A 26,795-nucleotide genomic window follows, 5' to 3' on the forward strand; every position below is an offset into this window, starting at 1 on the left:
GAAGAAACATGATGAAAATGGAAGATGAACCTCAAGTTGTTGTTGAGGAAACTCAAGAGAAAGACACCCATAATTTCAAAGATGAAACAGAAAATTCTAAAGTCGATAAAGAAGATTCCAAAACAAATGTGGAGTCTGAAGCTGAAACCGAAGATAAGGAAGACAAGAACACGGAAATTCAAGTTGAAGATACCAAAGATAAAAGATATAAAATTCTTAGAAACAATTCTTTCTTTCAAATCAGAAAAGGCTCGTACAAAGAGAGAATTCAAAATGAGAAACAAAAATACTCATCATCCTCTTCAATACAGCCTCCTTTCATCACTAGAGGAAGGGGAAGAAAGCTTCTCAATGAAAACGAATGGCATGGAAAAATGTTAAGCTGGGATAGTTAGATTTTAATGTAGTCTTTTATGTTTGTAATCTCTATTTTTTTAGAATGTATGAATGTTACTAATCACTTTTTGATTTTCATCCTTAATCATAGCTAGGGTTTGTCTAGCTTTGATTTCTAACCCTCCCACTTTTGGGACTTTAATGAAATGGTTATAACCTTTTCCCAAAAAAAAACATTTAGAGTCAGAATATTCAACGATCCCTAAATGATCTAACCTCTGTGAGCATATAATATTTTATTTTTTTCAGGTACCTCATTACCCTTTTGGCTGCTTTTTAGTGATCCATTCCAGGATTATTAAGATATCTACATAACATACCAACTATGTACACAATACTTGGACGCATACATACTTGTGCATACATGAGACTTCCAACTTCCAAGGCATATGGAATCTTTTGCATTTCCTAAATTTCTAGATTTGATTTTGGGCATTGACCGAGACTAAATTTGTCTCTTTTAACAACTGGGGTATTTCCTGATTTCCTATTATGCATGCTAAAACGTTTAAGTATCTTATCGATATAGCTCTTTTGAGATAACCCGAGAATATATCGAGATCTATCCCAATATATTTGGATCCCTAATACAAAAGATTCTTTATCAAGATCTTTTATTTCAAAATATTTTAAAGAAATTTCTTGGTTTCGTGTAACAAGCACATATCATTTGTGACAAATAAAATGTCATCCACATACAAAATAAAAATAATAAATTTACTCCCACTGAACTTGTGATAAACACAATCATCAAGAACATTTATTTCAAAACCGTATGAAATAATTATTTGATGAAATTTGTGATACCACTAGCGAGACGCTTGTTTTAATTCATAGATAGATTTTCTTAATTTACATGCCATATGTTTTGGGTTACCGACATCAAAACTTTTTAGTTGTACCATATACATCGTTTCATCAATGTCACCATTTAGAAATTCTATCTTTACATCCATCTGATGAAGCTCTAAATCAAAATGTGCCACTAGAGCCATGATTGTCCTAAAAAAGTCATTCGTAGAAACTAGAGAGAAGGTTTCTTTATAGTCAATTCCCTTCTTATAAACGTGTTGGAAATGTTTTTGGGTCGTTGTTCTTGAGTTATAACTTGAGAACAAAAATCCGATTTTGAAAATTTCAAATCATATTTAGGTATTTTTGATTTAGATTGATTAATTTAGATTAGTTTTGACAGAAAGCTTGTAAATGATCTCATGATCGTTTTTTAATTAAAAAATTGAGAAATCAAACAGTATATAAAACAGGTCTAACTGAATGTAAAAATTTCAATTTAAATTCATAAATTGAATTACAACATGATTGGAAGCTTACTATGAGTTGGAGAACACCTGAACACTCTTAGAAGCTTTGTAAGTACCAAAAATCGAGTCTTACAACCATAAACAAAGTTTCAAAATTTTCAAGAAAAGATTAAAATTTTAATGAAAGATTTCTTTTAAAACGGATTGAGGGCTTGGAATTGTGTTCCCTACCTCCGGTTTTCCTAGTAGGAGCTATTTATACCCTCACAAGGTCGGTTGATCGATCAATGGATCGAATTTCAGACACAACGCTATTAATAGCTTTTGTGTGTTCTTCATCTAGTTGATCGAAATATAACTTTTGATCGTAAGTGAAATGAACACCATGTTAGGTGAAAATAAAATTTTTGGTGTATAAACACCCATAATAAAATATTCTATTTTATGGGCTCAGTGCTTGATTACGTGTAGAAAATGACATCAATTCTATACCCCACACTGACCGTCTAGTTCTCTACTACAATATTCTTAGCCTTTAGAAAATATTAGTTTTAAACCTTACTTTTTAAACTTTATTTTAAATTGTCATAAAATGCTAATCTTTATATTAAGAATGATTGCCCACGTTTTGCAGCACTTGTGATGATCATGGCAAAAAAACATATAAATAGTACGACAATCATAAAATAAATAATGCAAAAATAAATATACATGTACAAATATATAAAATCATGCAAAAGAGAGTATTATATGAGCATAATATATATACTTAAACACGCATCATAAATGTCTTAACATCTCTAAAAAAACGTTTATATAACTATTTTTGAAAAAGTAAGGAAATAAAGTATCTAGAAAATTATGAAAATTGAAATTTAGATTGGAAATATTTTTTCGTTTTTGTTGAAAATAATATTTTCATGCATTTTTTATTTTTTAGTGATTTTTTAAAAAACTAATTAAAATAATTAAACCAAACAAACACACTAAAGAAATAAAAAACATAAATAAAATTAGACAAAGAAAACTAGACTTAAGGAAAAGTGTGTCGGATCGGGCGCATGCTAGCGGATTGCGGAACTCGGTCGGATGTTAAAGAATGTGGTTAGAGGCCACGTTCGCTCAGAAAGGTGATCCTCGCTCGCTCGCTCCCTCGGGAGGAAGCAACACAAATGGTTATAACCCTCGGTCACGACATATGTTGTGGTTGATTTCTCGATCGAAAACTAGGCCATGGCTACGATTCTCTATCTGACACCTAAACCTAAAACACATACTACACCAAAAACACACAATAGAGAAAACAACATGATTTTAAAATCGAAATGAATGGAAATGGTAGATTATATATTTAAAATATTATTGCAATATCATACCATCAATCATCACATCCATAATTAAATAAAAAATTAAAATAATCCATATCCCTTTCAAGAAAATTATAAAAGAATTAAAAATATTGTTTTAAACTTTACTTTTAGGGGTCCAAACACCTCATTTATGTAGCATACAATAACATACAATAACATACATGTTCTTGAGCCATTATCATCGAATAAGGCCCCAAAACAATATTAAATCAAATTAATTTTTTATTTATTAAATTGGACATTTTTGATTGAAATCGAATTAGGAAATTATGTGAATACATAAAATTCCTAATTCACCTAAATCATAAGCGCTTTTCTGGGTCAATTTGGAGCTCTCAATCAAAAGTTATGACTTTGAAATTCTCTAAAACAATTTGTACGTGAAATTTACGATCATCTCATTGACTCATTCCTCCTTTTTTACACATTTACTTATTTATTTTAAAATTACCTACAAAATAAAATAAAATAATAATAATAAAGATAAATTCATTCAAATTTAACCTATTCATTCATTTATTAATTATTTTTAAAGTCAGTCGATAATCTAAAAAAATAATTATTTATTTTATTAAATATCAAGTAAATATTACATATTAATAATAGATTAAATTATTCAAACCTAACCTATTTACTAACTTTCTATTTAATTTCATAATACAAAATTAATTATTTTCAAAGTCCGACATGTTGATAACTCTAAAATTAATTAATTATTTAATAATCGGTGCAATAAGCCCTTGTATGGATTTTATATAACAATAGGGCTGAAATTTATTAAAATATATAAACTATATAATTGGGGAGTGAAAATGAGTGTTTATAATACTTTTTCATTTAAAGAAATACATTATTTTTATTTTTCATCTATAGAAAGATTAACAAGACTAGGTTCTTAATAAACATAGTCAAACAATGTAATGCAATAAAAACCGCTCAACTTTTTATGGGATCTAATGCGTCGCTTAAAGAATTTTTTTTTTTGAAATTGAAAAGTATTTGTAAATTAAATTAGACTTTGTAGTCAACCCTATAACTTATATTACCATCGAATCACATCTGATATTGAGAATAAAATAATAGGTTGACATATGTCTCTTTTAGTTTTTTTTAATTTAAAAAATAAATCTCACGACAAAGAGTTTCTACCTAATTTTTCTCGTAAAATTAGAAAATAATAATTTTTGTTGTATGAACACAAAGAATCATAGATTCTGTTTTGTGGACTTGGTGATTGGTTATGTGTAAAAAAGAGTATCAATGATATACCCCCACACGTCGTCTAGTGATACAGTCTCTACTATTATATTTTTGGCCTTTTTAGAAAACATTATTTTACACTTTACCGTGCGTCTCAACATATTCTTGAGGCGCTACATTGTCTCATGTGGACGCATCGTCTACCTCAAAGGCAAGGTCATCGTGATACTCGTCGTTTAAATTCTCAATCATCAGATCGATTTGTACATGCTCAGACGGCGGAGCATCTTTGTTAAAAAAAGCATACCCCCATTTAGGGATGGTAAGGGGTACCCTATTTACCGGGTAGTGAAGTATCCATAACTGATTTTTATTTTACTACCCGAACCCGACGAGTATCTATTTCTCTCCCATCCCCGATTCGTTTGGTACTCGATCCCCGACAGATACCCATTACCCGATTAAAGTATAAATTTCTATATTTCACTTAAATGAATTCACAAAAAATATTTAAGAATAAATAAACAGTAAATAACTTTAAAGTAGTAATATCGAAATATATAAAAAAAATATAAACATTATTTACCTATGGAAGTATGTTATAGATGTCGAAGAATATAACAACTTTGTTGTTACTATAATTGAAGAAGAAAATATAAAGGAAATGTTAAAAAATATTAAGAGATAAAGATGAAAAAGTGACGAGAGAGAATTTTTGATAGTGAAGATGAAGATAAAAGAGTGATTAAAGAGAAATAATTTATTTATAATAAAAAAGGAAGTTTGGGAAAATATGAAGTGTGGGTAAGGTGGAGTGTGGATAAGAGAAAAATAGATTATATAATTATTATGATGAATATAATGATGGGACGTTATATATATATATATATATATATATATATATATATATATATATATATATATATATATATATATATATATATATATATATATATATATATATATATATATATATATATATATATATATATATATATATATATATATATAGTTGGGTATTAGATTTGAGTTTTGCACACTCTCCATCCCTAACCCCGTACCTGATCGGTTACTTTCCCCCCTCATTTATACCTGACCCCGAACCCAATTTAAAATACTCGAACCCACTAATTAGAAACCCACAGATATCAGGCATGTGGGTACCCATTGTCATCCTTACCTCTACTAGTCGAGGAAAGACTTGAAAGTCTCTCTTTATCCCTACTTAATATATTTGAGGTCCATTTTGGTAACCTTTGGTGTTTCATACATGTTACTGCGCTTGGAGAAAACTTCCTCTAATTCTTATACAATTTCAAACTGAGAGATTTAGTTTAGAGATACCATCTTAAAGCCTTTTCTTAACTAATACTGGGAGAAAATGTGAAGAAGAGTATGGGTATCACATCTAGTTAATTGTCAAAGAATAGGGTGGGATCCTCATTCCTAGAAAATTTTCTAATATTGGAGAATAGAAGATTTTGGGGACAATCACCTTTCTCTACTTCTCTCAGCCCTTTCTCTTTGGCCACCTAAGATTTGATATGGACATGGGTAGCCTCCAAATTAGCCATGAGAGTGTGATATTTTAGTAAGTAGGTGAAAATGTTGATGGTAGAAACATTGGGAATGTGTCTGACGCACCTCCCACAACGAGACGAGCCACTAGTGCGGACATGGGTAGAGGCGTGAATGCGATCATCCTCCTCCTTATTAGAATCTCCATACTATAAGGGCTAGTCCTCCTAGTTATGGGCTTTAGATCCAGTTTCTTAATGGCATCGGGCATGTCCGACAATGGGAAAATGTAGATGGTCTGGGCTTTGAGGTTGTTCACTCACTAGATCTAGTTTCCTAGTAGCATTAAGCACATCCGACAATGGGAAATGTAGATGGCGGATCAGAATGGTCGATATGAAGTGATTGGTTGGACAACATGATGGATTGGTTGAGAAATGGAGTTGGTTATCGGTTCAACCACCAGATTGAGAGATTTGTATTGATGAGGCTGATATCTTCAAACAACTTGGAGACTTTGGCCATCATGCCTTGAACATGTCGCACATCTCTTATACCTCGGTCATAGTGTCCTATTAAGTTCATGGGCTTGAAGCTTCATCCATCTTTGTCTTTGTAGTGATAGTCTTGATAAACCGTCTAGTGGAGGGATCTGTTTGGGGACCGTGACGAGAAAAATAGAGAAACGCCCTGTAACAAACTATTTGTGTGCACATATTTTTTATTTACATTTTTATTAGTTTAGCTTTACATAAGGTGACAACCCGCATTATCGACCATGTAAACATGCCCAAAATAAAAATAAACACACAATCTCGAAAATCTAATTTTAATTAACCAATAAGTGTTGCATCAAAAGTGATGACATTTTACATGATATGTCATTGTTACGTATGTACACAAAAGATCGTGTTGGGTTAAAATTTTTAATGATGAAGTATGTTTAAATCATGAACTCGACTAGTTTTGATAATTTAGCTTATATAATCAAAAAGGGAGAAATTGTTGAGTTAAAATTTTTAATTGATTTAAAATAATTTAATAATTTTGATTTCGATGATTGATGAAATGATTTCTGATAATAAATGAATAAAACTAAGTTCAATAATTATTAGTCATATCAAATATATAAATATACATTTAGATATCAACATCTTAAGTGGTTTAGTGGTAAATATGCTCGTTTGTCATATGGGTGACCTGGGTTCGAATCTTAAATTAATTTGCAGACACAACTCAAAGTCAACGCGCGCGAGAAAACGACTAGACATCTAAAATGAGATGATTAGATGAGGCATTGAAGTAGATGGACATCTAAAATGAGCAGATGAAATCATACAGGTGAAATTAATAATTGGATTTTTGTTAATTTTCAGCAAACGACTAGACATCTAAAATGAGATGATTAGATGAGGCATTGAAGTAGATGGACATCTAAAATGAACAGTTGGACATCTAAAATGAGTAGATGAAATCATATAGGTGCAAATTAATAATTGGATTTTTGTTAATTTGCAGGAACAACTTAAAGTCAAAGCGCGTGAGTAGATGTCTCAAAGTCAACGTAGTTAGACGTCTAAGTAGACGGCTAAGATGATCAGATGAGGCATCTAAGTAGATGAACGGTTAAGACGATCAGATGGGCGTCTAAGATGAGCAGATGATGTTTGAAAAAGATAGACGTCTAATATGAGCAGATGACATCTGAAGAAAGATAGACATCTAAGATAAGCAGATGACGTCTTAAGAAAGATAGACATCTAAGATAAGCAGATGACATCTGAAGGAAGATAGACGTCTAAAGGATGGGCATCTGAAGTTGATGAGTGTCTAGACAGCTGGCAATAGAGCTCTCAAAATAGCTGGCAATAGAGCTAACCAAATGAATGAATCGTATGTACGCTGTCATTCAAATTGCCTGTACTACCACAATCTCAAGAATCTTTTTCTGCTGTACTATCCAGTACCTCAAGGATAGTACATCCAACGGAAAGAGGACACGTGTCCAAAAGGAGGATTCAACCGTTATTTCTTTTCAAGTATAAATAGCTGCCTAAGGACAACAGACGAATTGCTGGCTGAAATCACAAGACAGAAGTGGAAGCTCTCTCTTTCTTATTAAATCACCAGATTTCTATAAGCTTTATTTTTTGAATCAAATTACTCTCTATAGATATTTTATTCTCAAGTGTATTTTGTAATTCACTACGTAAAGTTGAGAGATAAGTTACTAAACTATTTGATAGTCATTAACAGTGTGTTGTAAGTTGAACAAAGGGTGTTTTGTTCAATAGTGTGTGTGTGCTAGGAGCTCAGAACAAACAGTCAATTAAGTCATAGGTTTCTGACTAGGTTTGTGTAGTGTGTTCTATACAAATCAAAGTATTTTAGTGGATCCTTCCAATTGAGGAAGAAGGGGTGACGTAAGAGTGTTTACTCCAAATTTCCATAAACAAACCCTGTATTCATTACTTTCTGCCATTTACATTCAGTTGTCTATAACTTCAAATCCATTGAACACTTTCGCATTTGAATCTATTTCAAGAGTTTGAAGGATTTGCAAAAAATAGAAACAAATACTAATCCCTCACAAGATTATTATTGAAGAGTTTATCGTAAGCTGTTCACAATAATTAGACCCTAGTCTCTATTGTTAGCACTGATCCCAACAGATCGTACATGGTATGAGAAAAATGAAAAGAAATAGACTCAACTCTAAGAACTCGGGATGAAGTTGAGATCCTCTTCTGGGTTAGTCTCTATGTCGAATAAGTCAAGAACACTCTTGCTCCTCACCACATTGGGATCTGAGTCCCCACATTGTAGAGCATGCATCACCTCGTTGTATAAGTTCGAACCGGGGTCCGACTGTATCTCACTTTCTTGGAGATCGACCTCTACACGGCCATTGTTTTTCTCCATGTGAGTTATAGCGTGAATTGTGGCCTCAACACGACCATCTCAACATCCTCCTCTTCAGGATTATCATTTGAGTCTACTTCGATGTCATCGAACAGGGAAGCGCACCGGGCCATATCAGTGCGTATGTTCTCTCCATCTGCCAACGGACCAAGCTCACCCTCAAAATAGTTGAGGTCTGAATCTAACTCTAAAGACCCGATGTTGAGATCAATACCAAGTCTATTGGAGTCCATGTCATCATGGTCAGGCATTGACGCATGCTCGTAACTAGTGACTTAGTGTTAGTGTCAGTCACTTCTGAGTCCATCAGGGTATCAGTGGAATTGGAATTAGGGTGGAAACAATCTATATCTTCTTAAACCGCCCGGACTCATAGAATCAAATAATCTGAACATCTGGATGGAGAACCAAAGCTCAGGGCCATTGGAGATATCACATGAGATATGACCCTCCTCGGTAGGGCAATGACAATTAGTATCACTTTCCAAATTATTGATATAAGAGAGTGGTGTAATAAATGTTGGAATTAAACTAATTTCATTAATTTAATGAAAATGATATTTAGACAAATGAAATTTACACCAAATTCAAATGTGAATTAATGGTGAAATTTAATCCAAATAAAATTCACACCAAATTCAAATGTGAATTAATTGTGAAATTTTATCCAATGAAATTCACATCAAATTCAAATGTGAATTAAAATGATATTAATCCAAATGAAATTCACATCAAATTCAAATGTGAATTAAGGTGAAATTTAATCTAAATGAAATTCACATCATATTCATTGCGAATTAAAGTAAAATTTAATTCAAATGAAAATAAATTTGTTAATTGTTATAATTAACATTAATACTTTGAATGAGGCAATTAATAAATGATGTTAATTTCTATTGTAAGGTACAAAATACTTATTTTTGAATAATACTTATTCAGCGAGAACAATGCCTGAGTGGTCAAAATCCCTATCCTCGATTGCGATGGTCACCTGTAGGATTTGATCTAATGGTTGATGCAACTCACCGTGACATAAGAAATGATGGTCCAAAAGGATCACAATGATCTTACACTAAGTGAGCGTATATTCATCAAACTCGGAGTAGCGCTCTATATTCTCCTACTACATTATTAATCACTTCGTTCTGGGCCAAGAAACGAGAGTCATGATCGTCGTGGCCAAAGTGCACTCTTAGAATATCACTCAAAAATATGACATCCTCCAAAGAAGGGAGGAAAAGGAAGTCTCTAGCTGGAGACCAAATAATGGTTCAAAACTCCTATAGAGTCGGGAAATGTGGTCATTTCCGATGACATAACTACGAGTACATCCACCTCGATCTAAGAAAGAGACAAGGTGTTGGAAAGGTCTTAGTGCGTGTAGAACCCACAATCCTCCCTATAACACTAGAGGTACATAGTGAGAAGGTGATGAGAGAGTAGGTCCATGCACTAAATTTAAAGAAAGTTTGATTTGATTTTGCATATGTTTTAGAAAATCAGATTTTCATTATGAATGATTATTTCTTCTAATCAATGTATGCACGTATACATGATAACATATAATTTAGCTCATAATAGGTGATGTCGTAATCAATAAGAAAATAAGGCGATAAATTGTGGGGACAACATTGCCCTTGAAATCAGATGTACCAGGATGTTTAATGATACATTATAGGCACTTGAGCCCGTAGATATGTAGGTGGTGTTTGTACAATGCAACATTTACATAATCTCGACAAGTAGAAGGCAACATGCCTTGTTGAGCTTATTCTCGACTAATTTAATCAAGCAAAAAAAAATGTGAACATAGAATTTCACACAGTTTCTGTTAGATTAAGTTGAAGAAAGAAAAGGGGGAAAATTATTAAATTAAGATTAAATGGGAAATCATTAAATAAGTTGAATTATGAAAAACGCTTTAATTGATTATAATGAACTTGGGGTAATTACAATCAACACGACATAGTTTTGATGATGTGTTGATAAATGAATAAAACTAAGTTCTGCAAATGTTTTAATGCACAGGTAGAGCTGAAGAGGCGCTGACAACAGAGCTGTCGTCAGCAGAGTTGAAGAGGCGCTGACATCAGCATTGCCAACAGCAGTATTGAAGAAGCCCCGACAACAGCCTTGCCAACAGTAGAGTTGAAGAGGCGCTGGCAGTAGCCTTGCCAATAGTAGTGTTGAAGAACCACTGACAGTAGCCTTGCTCCAACAGTAGTGTTAAAAAGCGCTGACAGCAGCCTAACTCCAAAAACAGAGTTGAAGAAGCGCTGGAAGCAGCCTTGTTCAAGTAGCAATCTAAAGAAGTGCTAACAACTGTGTATCCCAACAGTAGAGTTGTGCTAACAACAGTCTGAAGAAGCGCTAACAGTTGTGTAGCCCAACAGTAGAGTTGTGCTAATAGCAAACGGAAAAAGCGCCAATAATTGTGTTGCGCTAACAACCAAGTTGCCAACAGTAGGGTTGCACTAACAGCTGTATTGGGAATCATCAGACTTCTTAATGCAGCTTAATACGCCAAAATGTACAACTGTCACGTATACGAATATTCCACTAGTCCGCGCACTACTATCTTGTACACCATGTTCTACCAAATATTCGACCAGTACACTACTATCTTGTGCGCCACGTTCCAACGAATATTATTCGTCTGAGCACTATCCCATACACCTAGCGTACAACCATCAAAAAACTAATACGTATCTACGAATTAGATTCGAACGTTGCTACACTTCAAATATAGAAAGGGATCAGAGTACAACGGAGAATCCTATGGCTCGATCTATGAACTTGATCTTTTGATTTCTCTCTAGCTCTTAAACATACATGTTACGATATACGCTAAGAGATAATCTTTTGTATCACCTGATAGTAATTTCAGTACTATAAGTTGGACAGAACGTTGTCTGTTCAACAAAGAGTGTGATAGCTAGAAGTTCAAAACAGGAAAGTGTTAAGACCTGTAATCTGAGTGGATTTGTGTAGTGGCTATACAAATCAAATTGTTCTAGTGGAATCCTTTTGGAAACAGAAGAATGAGTGACATAGGAGTTTTATCTCCGCACATTCATAAACTCTTGTGTTGTCCTTTCTTTGCATCATTCACTTCGTACATATGCTGCTTCAAATCTCGCAAGCACTTTCCGCACTTGAAACCGTTCAAGAGCTTGCTAAGATTTGTTAATGAATAGAAACAAATTTTCAATCTATAAAAAGATTAAAATCGCATTTAAAGTGAAAAATTGAACAACAATATTCAACCCCCTTCTATTTTTGTCACCGATCCTAACAGTTTTTTTTAGTTTCATGCCCTCAAATAAGACTCTTTTGGGATAAGAAATGTAATATTCTTTGTTTTGGGTAGTTTGATCAACTACTTATTCAAGCTAAGCATCTAAAACTTGATCCCTAATAGAGTTGTCAGTTTTCTATATGCGTTTATATTGATCACCCTCCTTTTGTTTAATACTTTTCTTTTTTTGAACGTGCTCTGTCTTTCAGAGTGTTTTGTATGTCGATAGTTGGTCAAAGTCCCATGTCATACCTTTCTGCTCAAATTGTTCTCATCGATCGAGAGGAGTATGAGGGATTTTTAAGGTAGGATCGACCTCGAGTACTATAATTTTGAAAAGAAAGTTGTTGGTGTCGTTTAGGTTATGTTAGAGAATCATTCATTTATTTTTTACAGACATGTGAGACATAACGTTGAGTGTTTCACGTGTAACCAAGCACCATAGTTCTTTTAAAAATAATCTCTTTTAAAACAAAGTTTTCACATTCTAAATATATATTTTTTTCCTAATTTTGTGGGGAAAATATATGACTTTTTGTAAGACGATTTTTTTTTCTAATATTTTTAAAAAGAAGGGCGGATTTTTAACGTCCAAACATAAATGGTAGTTTATAAATATATTTATAGTGTGGGGAAAGTTCCCTCATGCTATGAGTTTGGCTAGCTATCCGGAAATTGACAACAAATTAAGGAGTTGGCGCTTGATAAGTCTAAAAGGCATACATTTAGTGTTGATGTATTTAAGTGTTATTTTGGCACGGTGGTTTATCAAATATGGGTGGAAAAAAATGCACAAATGTTTTCAAGAGTGTGAAGAAATGTGGAGCAAATTTGGAAAGACATTGTTCATGATGGCCATGCACTAATATATACATGGAGGCGAATTCCTGCGACTTTACAAAATTGGGATACTTGTCAAAGTGGTTCATCAAGTTTAAAGAAATCACGAAAAATTCTAATTCAAGGCACGATGAACTTATTTATTTTGTTGTTGCTTGTTTGTTTGGTTTATTTCCTTGTTTGTTAGGCTGTTTCCTTTTTAAAATCAAGAGTAGGGCTTTGTCTAACTTGATTAAAGAATTCGTGTTGGTTTTTTCCCATTTTTGTGATTTTTAATTAAATAACGTTAAGTCGTTTTTTCAAAAAAATAATATATTTATAGTGTTATCATATTTATTACTAAAATATACCTGGAAGTTTTATCATAGTCTAGTTTGAAATGCAAATAGTTAAACTCTCACAATATAGGTCATAATTGTGAATTAAAGATACGAGTCTTCGCGTTATGATTGTCTCATATAAAAGTTTTTATTTACGGATACTTGAGTGGGCTGAAGAATTTATGTGGGCCAAGGAGTAGTGGGCTGATTTTAATCATACTCGATTGTGATTTTTTAAAAACTATTTTCAATCTCGGAAAGCCCATTCATTTCTCCCGATGCCCTACATTTAGCTACTTGGCTCCCGTTTGGCGCCGCCTTCTTCAAGAAATCTATTTTGGTGGCTTAGTTTGAAGTACGACATTTTTTCGAACTTAGACTTCAATTTTTCATTCGGCTTCAGGTTTTGTTGCCCTTGTCCTTTTTTTATTGTATTGTGACAGTAACATAATGACTATTTCAATATATTTGAAAAGAAAAATGTATATTTCCTTATTTATATGTTGCTCGATTTTGTATCTACCACAGGTTACTAGACCTTGAGTTTGCTGGTGCTTCAAATCAGATTATACATCGAAGGTAATAAAATTCAATTAAACCAAAAGTTATAATTACTCAAATCTGCAATTAAATCAATGATAACTAATACATTCCTTTTATATGGAGTTATTGACTTATTTTCTTATCTTCTGCCAAACGTTGTATACAAATATTCAATAAAAACACTATGAAACAATGAAATATAGTTTGGGTATATTATGATTAGCTTCAATTCTATTCACAATCTAACTGTAGTTAGCTTTTAGAAAGTTTTCAATTTTTTGATTGCATGATGCCATAGGCACAAGTTACTTCTATATATAAGAATCCTTGTAATAGATGCTTCTATTTATAAAAATTATCAGAAATATTTAAGTTATTTTTTAAGGCTATGGCATGTATTCTAGTTCAAATATTGTTCATGAGACTTCAAAGTCTAATTTTGACAAAAACAATTGGAAACTGGATGCAAACTTTGTGCTCATTAACTTAGTGTGAAGTGTGTGTCTCATACTTTTAAAGTTTTTATAGTTTTTAGATTTTTAGTTTTTTAATAGGATCATGCTACATAGAAATGTCTTTTGGGGACACAACTTATATAATCTGAATTTTATTATAATCTAAAGTATTTGTTTTTATTTCCTGATCATTAAAGCATTGCAACAAGCACACATATTGGATGCTATCATAAATTGATGGCACCTCTTATTTGCTTTTCTATGTATTGATTACTAGTACAAACAAGAATAAGCATCTTACCTAAATGAAAACAAATTTTCAATCTCATTGTTATATATTTTTTTGTCTTTCTCTATAGATTTGGCGAGACTTGATTTCAGGAGAATTGATTTGCTTCTTTGTGCAGGACAAAAATGAGTGAAAGATTTAGGGGTTATTCTTCAACATTCAATCTCAAGGAAAATCCTAATCTTCCCTTTTCATATAACCGGGATATTTTACCTGCAAACCAAAAAGATGTGTACATCTCTAATGGATCACAACATACATGGCATATACATGATAAGACAGTAGAGGAAACAGGTTGTAATGCACTGTTGGATGCACCACTGGTTGACATAAATGGCACTTACTATACAAGAATGTCTCCTGGCCTTGATGATTGGAGGCAGGAAAAACTCAAACAATCACTTGGAAGTAGCTCGGATAACTCATCCAGGTACAATATGAGCATACTTGAAAATCTTATAAGAATAATAGTGTTATGTAGGGAATGTATAGAAGATTGGATGAAATCATAACAAACTGATTCATTTAAGGTACACTGACTTTTTTTTTATCTCTTTCGGAGTTGAACAATAGAGAAGTATGAAAACTTTGTATATTCATAATGGTGTATAACTAATATGAATGGCCATAGTAATTATGAAAACTTTGTCTATTCAGAATGGGGTATAACTAATATCAATGGCCATAATAATTTTGTGTTTTCTTTTATTCTCGTGACATGGCCTTCCCTTTAAGTTCGACTTTATATGAGAATGTGATATTATATAACCTTTTATATTCTTTGATAGAAAAAAGAAGTTCGACTTTATATGAGAGGGTGATATTATATAACCTTTTATCTTCTTTGATAGAAAAAAAGTAACAAGAGGGTGTGTCTTCTTCCCCCCAAGTAGCATGTTCATCAGCCATTGTGTTAGAAATATGAGGAAATGAACATTCACTTCAGAAATGAGTAGAGTTAGGAATATGAAAAGCAACCATCAAACTTGCCAAATCTCTTTTTTAGTTGGAATACATGAAAGACATCATGGACTGTTTATGTTCTTGGAAGCTTTACATTTTAAGACATCACTCAACCTTTAGAGTTATCTTAATAGGGTCAAACAACTAGGGATGTATCTTTGAATATTTTTGTCCCACAACAATGTATATTATAAAAGGTTTTATCATAACAAAAATTCACTTCTAACATGTAAATATATATGAAATGCATTCAGGATGAGTGATTTATGGAAAAATCTTCGACGTACACAAGAGAAACTGTCCAGGCAATACCAGAATTTGATAGCAGCATCAAAAGATGCGGAAGATGCTAGACAAATAGCGTTGGAATTGGAGCAAATCCGATTGAGGGACGCAGAAATAGGTCAATTGATTACTGAACTGAAAACGGATAATGCTAAAAGGAAGCAAAAACTGGAGAATCTCGAACAACAAGTTGATTATTTCATGAAGCATAATCAACCACCCCCTCCTCCCCCTTCATCTACTAATTAGTGTTTAATTTATTATGTGTAATTTTTTCGTTCGAACTGATGAAAGATTTGGTTACTTTAAATTATGAATTATTATTATCTTTTGGTTTATTTATATGGTTTATGATTTTTTTCCTTTATTTATTGGATTTGCCTTTATTTTAGAAAATTATAGAACATGTTTGATTTATACTTTTGTCAAAAATTGGAAAAAAAAATAGGGTAATTACAAAGGTTTATTGAAAAACTATCGGTTTTGACCCTTCTTTAAAAAAAGCTGAAAAAATTCTAATTGTTGGGAAGGGTCAAAATCTAAAGTTTATTATAAAACTTTCGGTTTTGACCCTTCTTTAAAAAAATCTGAGTAAATTCTAAGTGTTGGGAATGATCAAAACCGAAAGTTTTCTAATAAACTTTCGATTTTGACCATTCTTTAAAAAAAGCTGAAAAAATTCTAAGTGTTGGGAAAGGTCAAAATCGAAAGTTTTCTAATAAACTTTCGGTTTTGACCCTTCTTTAAAAAAAGCTGAAAAAATTCAAAGTGTTGGGAAGGGTCAAAACCGAAAGTTTATTAGAAAACTTTCGGTTTTGACCCTTATTTAAAAAAAGATGAAAAAATTCTAAGTGTTGGGAAGGGTCAAAACCGAAAATTTTCTAATAAACTTTCGGTGTTGACCCTTTTTTAAAAAAGCTGAAAAAATTCTAAGTGTTGGGAAGGGTCAAAACCGAAAGTTTATTAGAAAACTTTCGGTTTTGACCCTTCTTTAAAAAAAAGCTGACAAAATTCTAAGTGTTGGAAATGATCAAAACCGAAAGTTTTCTAAAAAAATTCGGTTTTGACCCTTCTTTAAAAAAAGCTGAAAAAATTCTAAGTGTTGGGAAGGGTCAAAACCGAAAGTTTATTAGAAAACTTTCGGTTTTGACCCTTCTTTAAAAAAAGCTGAAAAATTCTAAGTGTTGGGAAGGGTCAAAACCGAAAGGTTATTAGAAAACTTTTGGTTTTGACCCTTCTTTAAAAAAAGCTGAAAAAATTCTAAGTGTTGGGAAGGGGTATTTTCAAAAGTTTTCAATAAAACTTTCGGTTTTGACCCTTCCCAAAAAACATTCTGTTTAAGGTCCGGACCGAGAGTTTTATGTATAACTTTCGGAAATATCCATCAAAACCGAAAGTTATACCATTAACTTTCGGTTTTACCATTTCCTAATTTGTTAAATTATTTTATTTTTCACCTACTAATCTAATAAAGTGTGTGTTGTCTTTTAAAAATTAAGATTGTGTTTAGTATTAAAATTTTTATGATTGTGTTTGATTATATAAAGAAGTGTATATGTATGTTTGTGTTTGATGATCATATGAATGTGTATAAAGTTTGATCATATGGATTGTTTAATGTTTTAAGGTTATAAAATTTGTTAAATTAATGTTGTTCAAAGTAATTAGAAGGTTAAAAACCAATTAATTTAACAATTTGTGAAATGGTAATTCCGAAAATTAATGGTATAACTTTCGGAAATAACCATCAAAACCGAAAGTTATCCCAATAACTTTCGGAATTACCACTTCCCAAATTGTTAAATTAATTGGTTTTTTACTTTCCAATCTATACTCCTAACTAATCTATTCAAGTGTGTGTTGTATTTTAAAAATTAAGATTTTGTTTAATGTTAAAATGTTTATGATTGTGTTTGATTTTATAAAGAGAAGTGTAAATGAATGTTTATGTTTGATTATCCTATGAATTTGTGTAATGTTTGATCATATGGATTATGTAATATTTTAAGAATATCAAATGTGTTAAATTAATGTTGTTCAAAAGTAATTAGAAGGTGAAAAACTAATTAATTTAACAATTAGTAAAGTGGTAATTCCGAAAGTTAATTATATAACTTTCGGAAATAACCATCCAAACCGAAAGTTATACCATTAACTTTCGGAATTACCACTTTTAAATTTGTTAAATTAATTGGTTTTTTACCTTCCAATATAGACTCCTAATTAATATAATCAAGTGTGTTTTGTATTTTAAAAATTAATATTATGATTAATGTTAAAATGTTTATGATTGTGTTTGATTATATAGAGAAGTGTATATGAATGTTTATGTTTGATTATCTTATGAATGTGTGTAATGTTTGATCATATGGATTGTGTAATATTTTAAGGATATCAAATGTATTAAATTAATGTTGTTCAAGGTCATTAGAAGGTGAGAAACCAATTAATTTAACAATTTGTCAAGTGGTAATTCCAAAAGTTATATCATTAACTTTCGGAAATAACCATCAAAACCGAAAGTTTTATATAAAACTTTCGGAAATGACCCTTATCAAAACCAAATTTTTTATATAAAACTTTCGGAAATGACCCTTATCAAAACCGAAAGTTTTATATAAACTTTCAGAATTGACCATTTCATCAAAACCAAAAGTTTTATATAAAACTTTCGAAATTGACCTATTTAAAATTAAAAAATGTGATTTCTTTTCCCCTTCTTCTCTTCTTCTTTCCCCGATTTCTTCTCTCCCCTTCCGCCTCCGCCCGTTCTCTTCTCCTTTCACCGATTCAAGACGCCGCCGCCGCTCCTCCGTTCAAGATGACGTCGCCGCTCCTCCGCTCAAGACGATGTCGCCGCTCCTCCGTTCAAGACGACGACGCCGCCCTTCCTCCAACTTCACTGAAGATTTCCGTTCAACCATCAGCCGCAACTTCTCGCTGTGCCTCCTCCACCAGCAGCCACAACTTCTAGTCGCGCCTCCTCCACCGTCGCCGCATACAACAACTAGAAAAGAATGTAATTTTTTGTGGTTTTTTATATTATTAATAATATCAGTTAATTAATTTTGGGTTAGTATTATGTTGAATTAGATTTGATTTTAGGTTAGATTTGGATTTTGTATGAATGCATTAGATTTTAGGTTTGATTTGGATTTTATATGAATGAATTAGATTTTAGGTTAGAATTGAATTTTGTGTGAATGAATTATATTTTAGGTTAGAATTGGATTATGTTTGAATGAATTGGATTATGTTTGAATGAATTGGATTTTAGGTTAGAATTGAATTGAATTAGGTTAAAATTGAATTATGTTTGAATGAATTGGATTTTAGGTATGATTTGGATTGTTTGAATTATGTATGATTGAAATAATGTTGATTAGATTAGATTATTTGAAGTGTAAGTGGTTTGACACACACTCGGAGAAACTAGGAGTGAAAGTGGATAAATATGACTTCGTAAGTATAAATATAAACTGAATTTTAAAAACCCAAAGTCAAGACCTGTATATATTGACGAGTCAAGCAAAACAAGTATTGTACGCCCCTGATATATCAAATGTGTTAAATTAATGTTGTTCAAGGTTATTAGAAAGTGAGAAACCAATTAATTCAACAATTTGTCAAGTGGTAAAACCGAAAGTTAATAATATAACTTTCGGAATTAATCATCAAATACGAAAGTTATATTATTAACTTTCGGTTTTATCTAATTAAATTCGAGAAATATAATTGATCAAAACCGAGAGTTATATGATTAACTTTCGGAATTAATCAATTGATCAAAACCGAAAGTTAATCATTTAACTTTCGGTAATGACCAAATAAATAAAAAAAACGCGCCTCCTTCTCTTCTTTTTTCCCGATTTCATTTCCATCTTCTTATCTCTCTCTCCGCCGCCTCCCCGACAACGCCGCCCATCCCGACTACGATGCCGTCCAACCCGACGGAGACGCCGCCCAATCCGACGACGACGGCCAACGGACGCCTCCACCGTTTGAAGATCCGACGTCGTCGTTTGAAGATCGATCCGCCTCCGCCGACTGCCTGAAGACGACGCCGATTGAAGAACCGCCTCCTCCTGCTGCCGCGCCTCAGCCTCCGTTTGCAATCGTCGCTCCTCCACCAGGTTAGTTTATTGTTTGATTTTTTTGTTAGATTAGGTATAATTTATTGTTAGATTTTGGTTAGATTAGGTATAATTTATTTTTGATTTAGGTTATATTATGTTACATTTATGTTTGATTTATGTTTGATTGAGGTTTGATTTAGGTTACATTATGTTTGATTGAGGTTTGATTTAGGTTAGAATTATGTTAGATTAGTTTGATTGAAGGTTTTGATTAGATTTAGGTTAGATTTGGTTTTGAATATGTTAGAATTGTGGGATAAATTTTATGAATATGTTTGAATTGTTGGTTAGATTAAGTTTGATTAGGTTTGATATTGTTTGATTTATGTTAGATTGGTTTGTGAATGAATATTAGATTTTGAATATGTTAGAATTGTTGGTTAGATTAAATTTGATTAGGTTTGATATTGTTTGATTTATGTTAGATTGGTTTGTGAATGATTATTAGATTTTGAATATGTTAGAATTGTTGGTTAGATTAAGTTTGATTAGGTTTGATATTGTTTGATTTATGTTAGATTGGTTTGTGAATGAATATTAGATTTATTATTGATTTAGGTTAGAATCATGTATTGAAATGTGTATGAATGAAATCATGTTAGATTATGTTTTATTATTGATTTGTGTTATATTTTTTAAGATTCAAGTTTGATTGATGTTAGTTTAGGTTTGATTATGTTAAATTTATGTTTGATTTATGTGTATGAATGAAATAATATTAGATTAGGTTGAATTTTTCTTGGATAATGTTAGATTATGTTGAATTTTGGTTGGATAATGATAGATTAGGTAGAGATTATGTTAGAATTATGTTAGCCTAATTAATTTAGACAAAGTTAAGTAAATAATAATGCGGGTTGTTTTCCTTTTTATTAGAAAGATGGAAGTACCCGATAAAAGTTGGATGACCTTACGTCGAGATCATCTAGATTACGAGGAAAGTGTTGAAAAATTCCTCGAGTTTGCTGTTAAGAGTACATCCCTACATATAGTGAAATGTCCTTGCGTGAAATGCTTGAACGCGCCGTTTATGGAAATAAACGATGTGAAGACTCACCTCATCATTTATGTAATAAATGTTCATTATGAGTACTGTCATAGAGAGAAGAGATATACTACTCAAGTGGTTAATGATAATGTCGACGACGATGCCGATGACTTGGATGATGATGATGATGATGATGATGATCAGTTGGAGGATGTCGTGCCAAAATTTAACGATCCGAGTAAGTAGATGTATAATACAGTTAATGAAGAGGTCAATGAAGAACGTTATATGCACGATTTTATAAACGATATGTTCTCCAACGTTAATGATGTCCCGAACAACCATGAACTAGTCGAAGATGCGCATAGATTTTATAAATTTCTTGATGATTCCAAATGGCCATTGTATGAAGGTGCTTGAATAACGAAATCATTAGCACTACTTAAACTACTTCACATAAAGAATGTCTGTCAATGGACAAATTCTTCGTTCGATATGTTGCTGCGTCTGCTTAAAGACTACATATTACCAATTGTCGCTCAATTGCCAAACTCCTACTACGAAAGTAAAAAATTTATTACTGATATCGGGCTTAAATATGACAAGATAGACGCATGTAAGAACAACTGTATGCTATTTTGGAAGGACGACAAAAATGAAGATTCTTGCAGAGTTTGCGGTCTTTCAATATGGAAAGTCGACCAAACAAGTGCTGCAGTTCGAGAGAATCAAAATGAGAAATTCATTCCAAAAAAGGTGTTGAGATATTTCCCTCTAATACCAAGACTGCAAAGACTATACATGTCCTAAAAACGGCTCCAATGATGAGATGCCATAAGGAAGGAAGAGTTGATAGTGATACGTTGAGACATTCCGCTAATTCCTTAACTTGGAAAACGTTTGATGAAAATTATAAAGATTTTGCGTCGGAATCTCGAAATGTAAGACTGGGTTTATAAAGCGATGAGTTTCAACCATTTCCAAATGGGAAAAAGTCATACAGTGTTTGGCCGGTTATTCTCGTTTCTTATAATGTGTCACCCACTACTTGCATGGATTCTAGCAATTTCATTATATCTATATTAATTCCAGGTCCAAAGAGTCCAGGAGTAAATTATAAACCTTATCTCCTAACTCTGTATATTTATTTTAACGGTTACATTTCGGGTATATATATAGGTCGCTCAATTAGCAGAAATTAACGACATATCAAGAGACCTCAAGATCTTAGAAGAAGGTCCAAGTATGTACTCGCCTATGTATGTTTGGTGTAAAGTAAACGGATACAAATTCTGTACAGAAAAACACGACGAAGGTTTGACCACTCAAAATAGTGGGGTGGTTGTTGAAGGGTACAACGGGTCTGAAACTATGCCATACTACGAAGTTTTAACGAATATAATCGAAGTACAGTACTTTTCTCACAAACGAGTTGTTTTATTCAAGTGTAAGTGGTTTGATACACACTCGTGGGAACTAGGAGTGAACGTGGATAAATATGGATTCGTAAGTAGAAATGTAAACCGAATTTTGAATACCCAAAGTCCAGACCCATATATATTGGTGAGTCAACCAAAACAAGTATTCTACGCCCCTGATATGTCAGCCCAACCCGGTTGGAAGATTGTGACAAAATTAAAACTGCAGTTTACAAATATATAGTTCAGATTAATTAATTAGGTAGATTTATGTTTTTTACTTTATATTCCTTCTTATTACAACTTTATTTCAATGATTCGCTCATTTATTAAGAATGATTCGCTCATTCTTAATAGTATGCATTAAGAATGTCTGAAGGTCGTAAAGAAACTTGGAAGAGTATGAGGAAAATACCCAGCAAACTATCTAAGCCATACCAGAACCTACTTGTACAATCAGAAAATTTAAGGTTCCGAGAATCGTCTTCTAGAGATCAACCACCTATTGTTGTGATCCCGATAGCTAGTGCTCCCCCAGCAGACGAGGATATTGATGCTGCTGAGGCTGAAGTGTTTGTTGAGAGTACGTTTGCTGATATGGGGGATGACGATGAGGCTGACGACGAGGGTCACGAGGAGTCTCAAGAGGAGGATGACGAGGAGGAGCACGATTCCACTCCCGACCCATCATTGACAAGTAACTTGTTTACAATTAGTTATTGTTTGAATTGATTCACATATCTAATTATGAATTTGATAATTTTGAAGAATCTTCTGCCCGCAAGAGACGGGGGAAGAACAAGAATATTGCGCTATCTAAGAGGCTAGCGGGGACAAGGATTCCTCTGAATTTTAGAGCGGTAGATGGGAGTCCCGGTGGTGCTGACGAGGGAAGAACAAGGTGGTCTAGACATGTGTGGTCGGTTGTGCGGGCCCTCAGCCGTTCACACCATCTTCTGAAGTGGAAGGCATTAAGTGTTGACCAATTGGATTCCATTTTGACTGCTATGACGGTAATAATTATTACTTAATTATACATTAATCATTCATTAATTTTTTTTATAACATTTGAATGTTTTTAATTTCAGGATCAGTTCAAGTCTACTAATGGTCCTATTGATTCTTATCGAAAGACCGGATTGGGACACGCCAAGTAGATATGGGATAGATGGCGCTCGAATTTGAACAAAGAATATATTCGCGTCCATCAAGGAGACGAGGCGGCAGTACTGGCCAATCCTCCACCAGACTACGATCGAGATGATTGCGAGTTTGTATGTCGCAACCATTTCTTCATGGAAAAGTTTAAGGTACGGTTTTATAATTCAAATAAAATATGATATTAATTATTCTAACTTCATTTTTTAATTAAGATTCAGAAATACAGTAGTACAAATATTGTTAATAGAAAGAACTTAAAATTCCCACATCATACGGGAAGTAGACCGTTTGCTCAAGTTGAAGAAGAGTTGGTAAGTACATTATTTGTAATAACTTAATATAAAGATTGTTATTAATTATATAAATCATTTATTTCAACAGGCGCTTGAAATGGGACAGGCACCATCTGTCGTTGAAATATTCAAGATGACCCGTACCTCAAAACCGACAAAAGAAAACCCAACCCCCGTCCCGGACGAACGCGTGCAAGAGAAAATTGTAAGTGGATTGAATATAGCTAGTTTTTTATTATATAAATGATAATTTATTTCAAATGTGCAGGTTGAGATAGAGGAAGTTCTTAGTAACGAACCGAAAATATCTGATTTTGAATTAACGGAGAGGGTGTTCGGACAATAAAAACACGGGGTAGTGATCGGAATGGGATCAGGCGTCCGACCCACAAACTTTCGTGATGATCGTCGAAGTGGAAACAGTTCACAACGAAAAAATGATCGATTGTATGAAGAGAATCAAAGAATGGCGCTGAAACTAGAGGATTGGAGAAGAGGGATAAAGAAAGAATACGCATAATTAATTAAATACAAGCGGAAAAGCAAGAAATTGTGACAAGAATGGAGAGGGAGAAGTTAGAAATGAATGCAAGAATGGAGAGCTTCGAATTGTTTTTGAGGAAATATCAACAACAACCACCTCCTCCCCCCACTAGCTAATTCTAGGAAAAACATGTTTATGAATTGATTGAGTACGTTTTCATTTGTATTTAAAACAAATTGTTTGGATGATTAGTCTGGTTGAGAATTTTGTAATGATAATGATCATTTCATTTATGTGTCATTTGTTTTATTATTGAGATATTGGTTTGGCTGAACAGGTTTTAGTTGCGAACAAAACAATCGGCTTGTTTTGTATATTTTGTAGGGAAAAACCGAAAGTAAAATGGAAATCTTTCAGTTTTTCAACGTAGGAAAAACCGAGAGTTATATGAAAAGCTTTCGGGTTTAACATTAAAAAAAAACGAAAGTTCTTCATAAATCTCTCGGTTTTGTATAAAATGGAAAAACCAAAAGTTAATTGGAAAACTTTCAGTTTTTCCATTTGAAGAAAAAAACCGAAAGTTCTTCATAAACCTCTCAGTTTTGTATCAAAGGGAAAAACCGAAGGTTCTTAATAAACCTCTCGGTTTTGTATCAAAGGGAAAAACTGAAAGTTAAATGTAAAACTTTCGGTTTTTCCATTTGAAGAAAAACCGAAAGTTAATTGTAAAACTTTCGGTTTTTCTCTCTGATGAAAAACCGAAAGTTAATTAGAAAACTTTCGGTTTTTCTCCAAAGGGAAAACCGAAAGCTTTCCATATAACTTTCGGTTTTCCTCTCGGGTATTTAAACCGAAAACTCTACGATATCTCTCGGTAAAGACCCAATTGTTTCTAACGAAAGAGTCAATACCGAGGGATGGCGAGAGTTACATAAACTTTCGGTATTGGGTCTATACCGAAAAACTCTCGTTTTTGACCCCTTTTTCACTAGTGGATACCTTAATTTCCTGTATTTTATTTAGGCTATCTATAAATTATTTTTGTAGTAAAGCCTCCCAAACACGAGTGAATCATGTTGTGAGTTTGATCGATTAGATCTTTGAGATCAAAGATGATAAGAGAGAAATGACAGATGAAAGAGTTGATGGCACTGTAATAATCCCTAACGTTGACAGTCTTCACTATGATCACATGAGCGAGTTAATGTAAAACTTACTTCGCTCCAAGGGTTTATGGGATTTAGTATAAACAAGATTCGAGGCACTCGACGATCCAACAACTAGTAGAGCCAGAACTAACTTTAACGAGATGAAGATGAAAAACTGTAAGGTGAAGAACTATTTATATCAAGCGTTGAATCGAACGACGTTCGAACAAATATTCGATAGAAGTGCCTCCAAAATCATATGAGACTCTTCAAAGAGCAAGCATGGAGGTAATGAGAAGTAAAAATATCACTTTAAAATACACTACATAGAGAATTCAAAATACTTGAGATGAAAAAGAACGAGACGACAAATGACTATTTTGTTAAAGTTCTAGCAGTAGCTAATAAGATGAGAAGTAAATAATGGTGAAAGGATGGAGGACTCTACTTAAGTAGAAAAGATCTTGAGAACATTAAAAAAGATGTTTATGTATGTGGTGGTGGATATTGAAGAAGCCAAGGACATTCGTCAAATTAAAGTTGATGAACTTAAAATTTTTTTAGTTGTACCTGAGTAGAAATTCAAGTGTTCTGCCAATAAGATAATCAAGTTTTTAGAGTAACAAGGAGAAGGAGAAGGAGAAGGAGAAGGAGAAGGAGAAGGAGAAGGAGAAGGAGAAGGAGAAGGAGAAGGAGAAGGAGAAGGAGAAGGAGAAGGAGAAGGAGAAGGAGAAGGAGAAGGAGAAGGAGAAGGAGAAGGAGAAGGAGAAGGAGAAGGAGAAAGAGATGACTATATAGAAAGACACATAGGAAGATACTTTGACAAATCTATAATAAAGTGGTATGAATGTCATATATGGAACATTATCAAGATAATGTCACAAATGGAAAGGTAATATGAAATATCCTGAAGATGTTGAGGAAGAAGAAATGCCCATATTGTCTTTAGTAGAACCACATGGAAAATAGGATGAAGTATTGTTGTATTTAGATTTTGGTGCTCACATCATATGTGTGCGAACTCAAAGTGGTTCTCTCAGTTGAATACCGACTTTAGACACTCAGTTAAAATTGGTAACAACAACAATATTATATGTTACAAGAAAAGACAATATAGAGTTAAAGATATAAGGTATAAGACAAACGATTTTAGAAGTCTATTACGTTCTTAAGTTAAAGAACAATCTTGTAAGTATGGGTCAACTTAGTAAGAAAGAAATCAAAATTGTTATTGAATTCGGAGAACATAAATTGTGTCACCCCACAAAAAGTATATTCATTATTGTGCAGATGAGCACAAACAAAATGTTCAAACTGTCAAGTATTCTGTTTGAAAAGGAAGGAAAAATCAAGAGCTCGAAAGTTACTTTAAGACTATTGTACAATGTGAGTCATATCTTTGGCATTGCAGAATGGGTCATTTAAATTATAAAAATTTAAAACTATGGTACTCAAGAGAATGGTTGAAGGGTTACCAAAAATTACCACACCCGAGTAGAAATGCAT

The 26,795-nt window shown here is 32.9% G+C and overlaps 1 protein-coding gene across 1 annotated transcript; it reads left to right on the plus strand.

Annotated features, from left to right (window-relative positions):
- The first annotated feature begins 18,511 nt into the window (after window positions 1–18,511).
- Window positions 18,512–22,935, plus strand: LOC124943623 (acidic leucine-rich nuclear phosphoprotein 32 family member B-like). The gene is made up of 4 exons (XM_047484103.1): window positions 18,512–18,680; window positions 18,798–18,804; window positions 20,899–21,023; window positions 22,664–22,935. Exons 1-4 carry the CDS (start codon window positions 18,512–18,514, stop codon window positions 22,933–22,935), a joined length of 573 nt encoding a protein of 190 aa, XP_047340059.1.
- The last annotated feature ends 3,860 nt before the right edge of the window (window positions 22,936–26,795 follow it).

Source organism: Impatiens glandulifera, chromosome 6, assembly GCF_907164915.1.
Source record: "Impatiens glandulifera chromosome 6, dImpGla2.1, whole genome shotgun sequence".
Taxonomy (NCBI): Eukaryota; Viridiplantae; Streptophyta; class Magnoliopsida; order Ericales; family Balsaminaceae; genus Impatiens; species Impatiens glandulifera.